The sequence below is a fragment of the Ranitomeya variabilis genome, chromosome 5, assembly GCF_051348905.1.
Source record: "Ranitomeya variabilis isolate aRanVar5 chromosome 5, aRanVar5.hap1, whole genome shotgun sequence".
Classification (NCBI taxonomy): Eukaryota; Metazoa; Chordata; class Amphibia; order Anura; family Dendrobatidae; genus Ranitomeya; species Ranitomeya variabilis.
The window spans coordinates 246,614,317-246,626,812 of record NC_135236.1 but is presented as its reverse complement, the minus strand read 5'-3'; the positions used below and the strand labels follow the sequence as shown (position 1 = coordinate 246,626,812).

The 12,496-nt window shown below is 43.4% G+C and overlaps 1 protein-coding gene across 1 annotated transcript in view; it reads left to right on the top strand.

The window, feature by feature from the left end:
- Positions 1-12,496, top strand: part of LOC143775622 (long-chain fatty acid transport protein 2-like) — a 370,792-nt gene that overhangs the window by 300,094 nt on the left and 58,202 nt on the right. Inside the window, exon 7 of the mRNA XM_077263969.1 lies at positions 2,663-2,753. Coding sequence (XP_077120084.1) covers positions 2,663-2,753 — 91 coding nt within the window. The remainder of the gene's footprint in view (positions 1-2,662; positions 2,754-12,496) is intronic.

Genomic DNA, 12,496 nt, shown 5'->3' with positions numbered 1-12,496 from the left:
TTTGGCGCATGTTATGGATACTCCATTTCTGGGGTGGTTGAGGGCTGATTTTCATAGTCTGGGAAGACGCCAATATTCATGGCCTTTTCTTAGCCTATTAATATAAGTCTGCAGGTGTCTGCTTAGCCTTTGCTGTTTATTAATTATAAAGGGAACCCACTTCATTTTTAATAACTGCCACATTTTAAATGCCCCATTTTAATTAGTAAAGGCTATGTAGACAGTTGTGAGCTGATATTATCAGCCCCATGTTTATTACCCTCTTCCCAGGTTATAAAAATCAGCCCCCAGCTGTCCACTTTCCCTCTGCCAGCTTGAAAAATTTCAAGGGACCCCACACCATTTTTTCTTTAATTTATTGATTTTTACTTAAATACCGTATTTTTCCGACCATAAGACGCACTTTTTTTCCTCCAAATTTGGGATGAAAGTGTGGGTGCGTCTTATGGTAGGGATGTAGCATGTGGGAAGGGGGGCAGCAGCGAGTGGGATCGCACGGTTATCCCACTTCAGGAGGCAGAAAAATGGCCCCACTGCCCGGAATCAATGCTGGGGAAACCATGTGGTCCCGATGATTAAGTGCAGTGAATATTCATTAGCTGCTTCCCTGCCCACCTATCAGCTGAGCAGTGAGCCAGGAGCAGCAAATGAATACTCCACTTAAGCAGGGACACACATGGTTTCCTCAGCACTGGATTCCTGCAGCAGCTGGGGAGATCTGTGTGTCCGGGGGAGGAGGAGGCAGCAGCAGCAGGGGCCAGGGGAGAGGAGATCGCTGCATACCTGCCTGGGCTGGATGCTGAGTGCTGTGCACAAGGACCTGTGTGATGTCAGGAGTGGGCGGGCTGGAGCATCACATGGCAGCACAGAGCCCTCCCTCTTCTTGACATCATCACAGGTCCTTCAGACTCCCCACTAGAATCTGCAGGCTTCCTCTTATAACCTGTGCTGTGGAAAGGCAACAAGAGGGAGGGCTCTGTGTGTGCAGTCATGGGATGCTTTTACCTCACCACAGGCTGGCTGGCTGCCACAATTAAGAGGTTAGTCTTTACAAAACACAATAAAGCACTCTGCATTCCGTAGTTGAACTATATCTCCCAGCATGTCATAGATTCTGCAGGACATGCTGGGAGTTATAGTTCTCCCATGGGATTTTAAAGCAGCACTCCAGTGTTATTTTGAAGTGCTGGAGTGGTCCTTTCAATATAAGCCCTGTGCCCCCATTCTTATACTCACCCTCCAGCATCTTCATATAGTACTTCACAGACACCACACTGGTCCTGCAGCTTCCAACATAATAATATACTATTATATATAATAACACCACATATAATAGTATGTTATTTATGTTATTAAATATTTTACCACATTTTTTTGCTTCAAATATTTTTTTCCCTATTTTCCACCTCTAAAACCTGGGTGCGTCTTATAGTCCGGTGTGTCTTATAGTCCGGAAAATATGAATGTACAGTAACCTCCACATGAACTGCACTAATTATATAGGTCACTCACGTATTTCTATCTATCTATATATGTATTGAAGAATATTTACTTTGAAAGCTATCTTTAAATTACAAAGAGAATTACTCTATATACAACCCCTAGCAAAAATTATGGAATCACCAGCCTTGGAGGATGTTCATTCAGCTGTTTAATTTTGTAGAAAAAAAGCAGATCACAGACTTGGCACAAAATTAAAGTCATTTCAAATGGCAACTTTCTGGCTTTAAGAAACACTAAAACGTCCATATCATGGCCTGCAAATAGTACGGATCTCAATCCAATTGAAAATCTTTTTTGAAAGTTGAAGACAATGGTCCAAGACAAGGCTCCAACCTGCAAAGCTGATCTGGCAATAGCAATCAGAGAAAGTTGGAGCCAGACTGATGAAGAGTATTGTTTGACACATATTAAGTCCATGCCTCAGAGACTGCAAGCTGTTATAAAAGCCGGAGGTGGTGCAACAAAATACTAGTGATGTTTTGGAGTGGTTTTTTTTTGTTTGTTTTTCATGATTCCATAGTTTTTTCCTCAGAATTGAGTGATTCCATAATTTTTCCGCTATGCTTGGTTAAAAAAGTGACCATTACTGACTACCACATTTTTTGTTCTTGATTTCTTTTAGTGTTTCTTAAAGCCAGAAAGTTGCCATTTGAAATGACTAGTTTTGTGCCATGTCTGTGATCTGCTTTTATTCTACAAAACTAAACAACTGAATGAACATCCTCCAAGGCCGGTGATTCCATAATTTTTGCCAGGGGTTGTATAAGCTAATGCTAAAATCGCATTGCATACGGATCGCATACACATGTCACTCGGATGTCATGTGGATGCTAGGTGAGAAAAATCACATTGTATTCTCATAAAAATCACGTCTGACTTTTTGGGAACAACATCAGACTGATTTTATTCATGCTGATGGGTATGAGCCCTAAAGCTCATATAGCTATGCCTGACAAGTTGCCCTATGAAGAAGGTGACAGCATTGATAGAGGGAGACACAGATTTTGACTTTGGGTTTGGGTTAACATCTTAACCTTAGAATAAAAAGTGAAAAAAATTATTAAGAGTAATATTATAGATTTTATCAATATAAATTTTAATAAAGCTTTACAAATAAGCATGATCAAGTCTGATAATTTACCTATTTTGTTTCTTTTAGCTTGTTGAACCTTTTGAAGTTGTTAAATTTGATGTGGAAAAAAATGAAGTAATTCGAGATTCTGCAGGACTCTGTATTAGAGTACCAAGAGGTATGGACAATTGTCTACTTAAAAGCGCAAACAGAGCAAATGTTCATTTTTTTTTACACAATTCAAATCCTGCACCATGATCATTGTCAACATAGCCTAAGGGTTATCAATGCAAAATTGAACTAAACCACAATGTTCCACCATTCTAGCTTGAGATATTAATGCTATTTGACTAATTAATAAGATCAATAGACCTATCCACCCACCTGGGTTACACATCCCTCTAAAAGCTTGTGGCATATTATAAGTTTCCATAAATGCTTGTGGCAGAGGGCTTCAATTCAGTTGCTGGACCCAGAACCATAATCCATTCCCTCCTTTCAACAAGCAGTTCTGTTGCAGCAGTAACCTGTTTTGTAGATGTGGCGCCCCTAGGGGTATTTGCCACAAAAATAGTTATTGACAGAAATAAATGTTAAAATAGCAAGACTGCGCTACCATCTCCAGCCAGAAGGGGGAGCTCCAGAGATTCCCCTTGATCTATTCTGGTCTGAGAAAAAGATTGGCAGTTGGGTTGAGGAGCTGAAAGTGAGAGGTCGTATAACTGAGCTCCTAACAGCCCTATGACGGATTATAGGCCCGTAATACCGATAGTAAGAAAAGAGGAATAGAGAAAAAGGACATTGTGAGAACCGGGTAGCAATAACCTCTACCCAGAATAGGCGCAGAGACGGATACCGGATCCGTGGCTATATTCATTATATATAATACAGCAACCGGAAGGAAGTGAGGTGATATCAGCTTCACCAGGGTAAGACGCAGCAACAGACACAGAGTTCAGCAGTACTCCCAGAGGGGGTAAGCCGACAAAAAGGGACTCGGGTTGTCCGTCAAACCAGAGCACAGAAGGGACAGATTGGGTCGGCAGCCAGTTCACAAACAGCAGCAGGACCATACAGAAACTGCGCATAAAAAGAGGTGGAAATCCTGACAGGGTCAAAGTAATTCAGGGTTCTTATACAGACTCCGGTGACAGTATTGGTGGCAAATCCCTTTTTGTTGAAGTAAATTGGTTAAACGTTTCAATGCCTCAGTCTTTCATTTGGACAATAGCCATCGGTCCAGGATCAGGGCCATCACAGCTGAGAAGACCTGCTGCTGACCAAGTAAGTGTCTGTTCCTTCATGATAGCCCTTACACTGTGCATCGCCTGAGGCCACAGCACCGGGTCAAGCCACTAGTGACATCCCCCTTAAGAGACGGACCTCATTGATCTGGTTCTGGGTACCTCGGTCTCTCGGGCGTTACAACTGGCGTCACGAACAGGATAGAGCCAGCCCGTACACCGGGTATTGTGTGCCGTAATTGGAGTCTGAAACTGTGAAAATTTGGATGAAAAATCTTGGAAATTGACTTTGTTAAAGAAAATCCCGTTCCCCATTGAAAACTATTGAAAGTGACTTTTCTCCATTGGTTATAATGGGGTAAAAATGGCTGCCATCCCCTGAAGTAATCATCTCATAACTGTCAGGCACAAAACTGTTAATCGAGTTACGTCATTACCCAAGCCCCAGTCTAACTGAAAAACTTCAAAATCCACCATCACAGAGCGTGCGGCAGTTAGAGGCAGCAGGGGGCGTGTCATTGTCATCCTGCTGCACAGACGAACGAATCTACATTAACTAGACGGAAGCTGGGACCGGAGGGGTCTGGATTAACTAAGGGGTACAGTATGTCGCAGCACGGAGACGCCGCAGCACCCGGCGACGCTAATGCAGCTGAAAGACAGAGTGTCGATAGAGAGCCTGGCAGCGCAGCAGTGCAAGGAGTGGCGCCCATCATGCCGGTGTTGATGCCATATACCCCGGGTGGCCCGTGGCTTCCAATGTATGAAGGTGAACCTAATACCCTTGACGGTTTCAGGGAAAAGATGCTGGCTCATTTTGATATGTTCCCCGTGGGTGAAGCTCAGCGTGTTAGTCTCCTGATGATGCAGTTAAGTGGCCATGCTAAGCGAGAAGTCACGGCATGGGCAACTGATCTAAAAGGTACTGTTGAACGCATATTTGCTGGATTAAAAGCTACATTTGAAACCACTGCCAGCAGCAAAGCTAAAGTACGATTCTTTAATTGCAAACAAAAAGCTAATGAGGGCGTGAGAGATTTTGCCTTAAACCTGCAGGAAGCCCTTAAATCACTTACACTGGCTGAACCCATTTTTAACACAGGAGCCGATAAACTGCTAAGAGATCAATTTATTGAGGGACTCTACACCCCTTCTCACCGGGGGCATGTGAGTATGCTTGTTTTTAAGAACCCTGAATTGACATTTGCCCAATTAAAGGAGAGTGCTATACGTCTCCAACTGGGAGAGGCACCTCGGGATCAGGATCTCACACAATCCATGGCAGATGCACTTCAGCAACGGGGAATGCCAGTGACATCAGCTACGTCCGGTGTCAGTGCTAAGTCCCTGGGGCCCATTACTAATGAGGCTCTTCAGCAAAAGCTTGACTCTTTAACTGATGTTGTTGCTTCAATGGCTAAAACCATACAGGAGATGAGAGAACCCAAGATGGAGTTGGAAAACCGTAGAGAGGATGTTCCATGGATGAGGTCCCAGAGATACCCGACATGGAGAGGACGACCCCGTGACCGCTACCAACCGAATGGACAGCCCATTTGCCGCCGTTGCCAGCAGCCAGGCCACTTCGCACGAAATTGTGATTTAAACGGGAATCCCCTGGGAATGTGGGCCGCTTCGCAGGAATGAATTTTCAAAGCCCAACACCCTGGCACGACAGGTACATCGGAGGACGACCTATCATCCCTATCGTGCTGGACGGAATTCCCCTCAACGCTTTGCTGGATACAGGTTTCCAGATTTCATCTATACCATATATCCTTTATAAGAGGTACTGGGCTGAGGTAGATATTGATAAACGACCCTCTGATGTTGAACTAAATATATGGGCCAGTAATGGTAAGTTGGTACCGAAACTAGGATTCAGGGAGGTGACCATAAAGATTGGTAAAGCAGAATTGAAGAAACAGGGTACAATTGTCGTTGATGTTGACCGGCAGAACTGTGAACCAACTGTATTGATAGGAATGAATGTGTTAGAGAACTGTTTTTCCGAAGTTATTTCTGTCTTACAACAAATTGCTGAAACCACCCGATCCTGCCAGCAGAGAGTTCTCCGGAGGGAAATAAAAGTATTAATGTTATAGCAACAGATAGAAGTTGCAGGTGGAGAAATCGGCAGTGTGAGGGTGAGTGATCCAACGTCTATTGTAATCCCACCAAAAACAGAAATGCTGGTATGGTGTAGAGCGGCCATTGGTACTAAAGGACGAGACTATCAAGCCTTAATAGAACCATCATACACTGACAGCAGACCCACTATACTCACGGCACGAGGGGTGGTCGAGGTACACCGGGGACGGGTGCCGGTACGACTTTTGAATTGTGGAGAGGAAGAGGTCACTTTGCCAAGGTACGCTACAGTGGCAAAGTTATATACTGTTGACAACAATGCCATCACAACCGTTGAGCCTTTAGAATCGACCTGTCAGGTGGAAAATAACGGCTCAGATGGAGAATCGGAGGATTGGTGCCAACAGCTAGATGTGGGTGTAGATTCAACACCTACCCATCAAAGACAAGGGGTATATAGATTAGTGACGGAATATGAACAGGTCTTCAGTAAACACCCATTGGACTTCGGACGGATAGAAGGGGTGGAACATACAATCCCCACCGGTGACCATCCCCCGATAAAAGAAAGATATAGGCCCATACCGCCCGCTCACTATCAATGCGCGAAGGACATGCTGAGAGAGATGAAACAGGCCGGGGTAATAAGAGATAGTTGTAGCCCTTGGGCGGCCCCTCTGGTGATTGTCAAAAAAAAGGACGGAACCATGAGAATGTGCGTAGACTACCGGCGGATTAATAACATCACCCATAAAGACGCCTATCCCTTGCCTAGGATAGAAGAGTCCTTGACTGCTTTGAAATCTGCTAATTATTTTTCCACCTTAGACTTAACAAGCGGGTATTGGCAAGTCCCTGTGGCTGAGAGAGATAAAGAAAAAACGGCATTCACCACACCAATGGGTTTAAGCGAATTTAATCGCATGCCGTTCGGACTCTGCAACGCATCCGGTACTTTCCAGCGACTGATGGAATGTTGCCTCGGACACAAGAACTTCGAGACCGTCCTCCTGTACCTAGATGATGTGATCGTCTACTCAAAGACTTACGAACAGCACTTAACAGACCTGGCAGAGGTGTTCGAAGCCTTATCCAAGTATGGTATGAAAATCAAACCATCCAAATGTCACCTTCTCAAGCCAAAGGTACAATACTTAGGGCACATTGTGAGTTCGGAGGGAGTAGCTCCGGATCCCGAGAAAATAACTGCCATAAGGGATTGGCCAAGACCTACCAACGCAAAAGAAATGAGGCAATTCTTGGGATTAGTGGGTTACTATCGTAGATTTATAAAAGGATTTACCAAATTGGCAGCGCCCTTGCAAGATACTTTGATAGGGCAGACGAAGAAACCTTCAAACCGAAACCCTCCTTTTCAGTGGAACGACGAAAGAGAAGACTCCTTTGAACAACTAAAGAAGGCACTAACCGGAGAAGAAGTTCTGGCGTACCCGGATTACCATCAACCTTTCATCCTCTACACCGATGCCAGTAATGTGGGATTGGGAGCGGTGCTGTCACAAAAGCAAGAAGGTCGGGAGAAAGTCATCGCCTTTGCAAGTAGAAAACTCCGGCCTACTGAAAGAAATTTTGAAAATTATAGTTCCTTCAAATTGGAGCTACTGGCAGTAGTTTGGGCTGTGACTGAACGTTTCAAACACTATTTGACCGGTGCAGAATTTATTGTCTATACTGACAACAATCCATTGACCCACCTAGACACGGCTAAATTAGGTGCGTTAGAACAGCGATGGATAGCCCGGTTATCTAATTACAACTTCGTGATCAAGTATCGAGCAGGTCGCAAGAATGGAAATGCCGATGCCCTATCCCGGATGCCACACTTGAGAGATGTAGAAGAAGAAACAGGGGAGCTTGAAGAAATTGAACTACCAGCCTTTCATCAGCCCAAGGCAAAACATCGTCAGCCAAATACCTATCAGAAACAACAAGAAGTGAATTTTAATCCGTTAGCACACCATAGATGGGCTGACACCCAAGATAGCAATCCGGCTGTGAAGATAGTGAAGGAACTATTGATTGAGCAAAGTGCATATCCTGATGAGGATGCCCCAGAAGAGACGCATCAACTCTGGAAAGAGAGAGGCAAAATGTTCCTGTATCAAGGGAAACTCTGTAGAAGATACACCAATCCGAAGACACATGAATTGGTCTGGCAGATTATCGTGCCTAAACAAGATGTGAGGATGGTCCTCGAGGCTTACCACAATGGTGCTGGTCACTTTGGTTGGAAAAAGCTAGAAGTACTTCTGAGAGAGAGATTTTATTGGGTCGGGATGAGAAAATCAATTGAACAGTGGTGTAGAAACTGTGGCCCGTGCAACCTCAGAAGGAACGATCAAAAGAGCCAAAGAGCACCACTGCAGCCCATAATCACCAAACAACCACTCGAACTGGTAGCCATGGACCACGTGAAGTTGACACCGAGCCGGTCCGGTTACGTCTATGCCTTGACCATCGTGGACCATTATTCGTGCTTCTTGGTAGTAGTACCTGTAAAAGATCTGACTGCAAAAACAGCAGCCAAAGCGTTCCAAACGTACTTTTGTAGACCCCATGGATATCCGGAACAGGTTCTCACTGACCAGGGTACAGCCTTTGAATCAGAGATCTTCAGAGAATTCTGTAATATGTATGGTTGCAAAAAGATCCGGACGACGGCCTATCATCCGCAAACAAACGGCTTATGTGAGAAGATGAACCATATTGTGATAGACCTACTAAAGACTTTACCTGAAACGGAAAGGAATCAATGGCCAGAGAAATTGCCTGACTTGGTGGATCTGTATAATCATGTCCCGGTGAGCTCTACCAACTGCACCCCAGCTTATCTTATGCGTGCAAGACCCGGCCAATTACCAATCGATCTAGAAATGGGAATACTGAAACCAGACGCAGAAGTTCAAGACTCCAATTGGGATGTCGTACGGCAAAAGCAGTATCGCCAAGTGCAAGAGAGTGTGGAAAGAAGCCTCAAGCAAACCAGAGAAAGACAAGAGCGAACTTTCAATCAGAATGCTCTAGCAACTCCATTAAGACCGGGTGACCAAGTACTCAAGAGGAATCGTCGAACCAATAAACTGGATAATCAATGGGAAGCCGTACCCTACACAGTTTTACCAACAAGAATGGATAATCCTAAAATGTGTCTCATTAGCAAAAACGGAGGTTTAACATCTGTACTAGTGTCAAGAGACAATCTTAAATTATGTCCGGAAACGTTGAAAGAGCCAGAAGTTGTCCAGCCAGAATCAGAAGTTATTCAACCTATACAGGTTCAACCAGTAAAGGAAAAAGAGGAGGAAATGTATCACACCTGTATAGGAGACTTTCCTAAAACCTTACTAACATACCATGGTGCAGTAGTGGTTCCCATGGTGGCCTTTTATCCAACACCGAATCCAATATTAGAAGTCCCAAGACAGGAAGAGGCTGACCCCGTACTACAAGAGGTTCCAGGTCAGGAAGAACAGATTCCTGATCAGAGTGATCCCATTCACGGTGGACTTGCCAACCCCATAGTGGGGGAATTATCTTTAGCAGAGAGGGCAGATACTATATCCGCAGTAGACAGTAGTACACCACATAAAGAGACACCGCTATTACGTAGATCCCAGCGTAGTACCCGGGGTCAATTACCGGCCAGGTATGCGGATTACCAACTATAAGACTATAGTCATTGTTATTGTTCTGTAACGTTTAAGCCCAGTACCTACAGAGACTTACCTGTATGAACTTCTTGCATAGTCTTGAACTTTTTATCAGCCCGGAAACACTAAATCAAAGCTCCGGAAAGACTGCTTTGTGAACTTTGCTTCCTAGTGCCTTCAAGGATAGAACTGTATTAATGGACGCTATTTGAAGTGACTTTTTACAGAATTCCATTTTTTTTTTTGTTTCTTTGAGTGGTTTTTGTAACTTTTCATTTTTAAGACTCTGTATATATCAATTGTTATTTCAAAATGTTATCGTCCCACAGTCCCGGAGTACTGTTCTTAACTAAGGGGGAATGTGGCGCCCCTAGGGGTATTTGCCACAAAAATAGTTATTGACACAAATAAATGTTAAAATAGCAAGACTGCACTACCATCTCCAGCCAGAAGGGGGAGCTCCAGAGATTCCCCTTGATCTATTCTGGTCTGAGAAAAAGATTGGCAGTTGGGTTGAGGAGCTGAAAGTGAGAGGTCGTATAACTGAGCTCCTAACAGCCCTATTACGGATTATAGGCCCGTAATACCGATAGTAAGAAAAGAGGAATAGAGAAAAAGGACATTGTGAGAACCGGGTAGCAATAACCTCTACCCAGAATAGGCGCAGAGACGGATACCGGATCCGTGGCTATATTCATTATATATAATACAGCAACCGGAAGGAAGTGAGGTGATATCAGCTTCACCAGGGTAAGACGCAGCAACAGACACAGAGTTCAGCAGTACTCCCAGAGGGGGTAAGCCGACAAAAAGGGACTCGGGTTGTCCGTCAAATCAGAGCACAGAAGGGACAGATTGGGTCGGCAGCCAGTTCACAAACAGCAGCAGGACCATACAGAAACTGCGCATAATAAGAGGTGGAAATCCTGACAGGGTCAAAGTAATTCAGGGTTCTTATACAGACTCCGGTGACAGTATTGGTGGCAAATCCCTTTTTGTTGAAGTAAATTGGTTAAACGTTTCAACGCCTCAGTCTTTCATTTGGACAATAGCCATCGGTCCAGGATCGGGGCCATCACAGCTGAGAAGACCTGCTGCTGACCAAGTAAGTGTCTGTTCCTTCATGATATCCCTTACACTGTGCATCGCCTGAGGCCACAGCACCGGGTCAAGCCACTAGTGACATCCCCCTTAAGAGACGGACCTCATTGATCTGGTGCTGGGTACCTCGGTCTCTCGGGCGTTACATAGACAACAAACCATCATAATTGTATCTCTACTAAAAATAAAAATTGATGTGCACAGATAGCATTTTTTATGTTATAACATGCCAAATATAGGTTAAATCTTTAATGTGTTAGAAACAAAATTTGTCTTGCCACTTAAAGCCATCCAGCTAATACAGAATTCCACTCTCTGAAGACATTTCTGGATTCTTTTGTGTCTGCCTACCTGCCACACTTCACATTTAATCATTTAAGTGCAACTCAGAGAATTTCTGTATTAAACACAAATACCAGGATCAAATATTGCTATTTAACTCCTGTAGGACATGTGCATACATATATATTACATGTTGGGAGTTAGCATAGCCCACTCTATAAATGAAGGTGTCAGTTGTGTTATATACAGGTGCTTCTCACAAAATTAGAATATCATCAAAAAGTAAATTTATTTCAGTTCTTCAATACAAAAAATGAAACTCGTGTATTATATAGTCGTTACAAACAGAGTGATCTATTTTAAATGTTTATTTCTGTTAATGTTGATTATTATGGCTTGCAGCAAATGAAAACCCAAAAGTCATTATCTCAGTAAATTAGAACACTTTATAACACCAGCTTGAAAAATTATTTTAAAATCCAAAATGTTGGCCTACTGAAATGTATGTTCAGTAAATGTCGTGTAACATGTAATCCCTTTAAAACATTAGATTTTTTAATAAGATATATTAAAAAGTACCACTTCCCAGTGAAATCAGAAAAATAAATTTTTAATAAACAAATCTACTGGGTGCACCTGTCCTAAGCCAATGACCCTACGCTCCCCTACTGACCCTTCCTATCAGTGGAGGTTGGCACCCTGATAGATAATTTGGCGCCCCCACTCCGCGACGGCTGATGCCTACTGGCCCTATAAAGGACCTAACCGGCTATAAGAGGGAAAACATAAAGCAATCAGCAGAAATGAAGAAAGCGTAAGGTAAACTAAACTAAGGTGCACACAAAAAAAATGTCAACCTTCCTCCTTGAAGCCCAAATTAGGGCGATGACACTACCGTAGACATATACTTAGAACATGTAACACATTACACTCAAAAAAATTTTTTTTATATATATGTGTCAGTTCTATTGCACAGCTTAAAAAGAATACACAGCTATATGCATAGAAGGTAGGAAATCAAAGGAAAGACATATAGGACAAATGACCTGGTTCGGTCCAATTTAGAGCCTGTGCATAACAGCACTCCCCTGTCGGCATTGGGTAGCAGTTAAGATAGATAAATAAAACAGTGTATCAACCCTGTTGTATACTTCAAAGAACTTGCCACTACCCATGTGCAAAATGATAACCAGTGGTAAGTGTCTATGTTCATACACAATGCGGTGGACCACAATGAATGATTTTAGAGGCAGCCAGTAAAGGGAAATATTGTCCCCCAAACAAAAACACTTAGCTGTCTGTAGAACGCCCCAGACAGCTAAGTGTTTTTCTTTGGGGGACAATATTTCCCTTTACTGGCTGCCTCTAAAATCATTCATTGTGGTCCACCGCATTGTGTATGAACATAGACACTTACCACTGGTTATCATTTTGCACATGGGTAGTGGCAAGTGCTTTGAAGTATACAACAGGGTTGATACACTGTTTTATTTATCTATCTTAACTGCTACCCAATGCCGACAGGGGAGTGC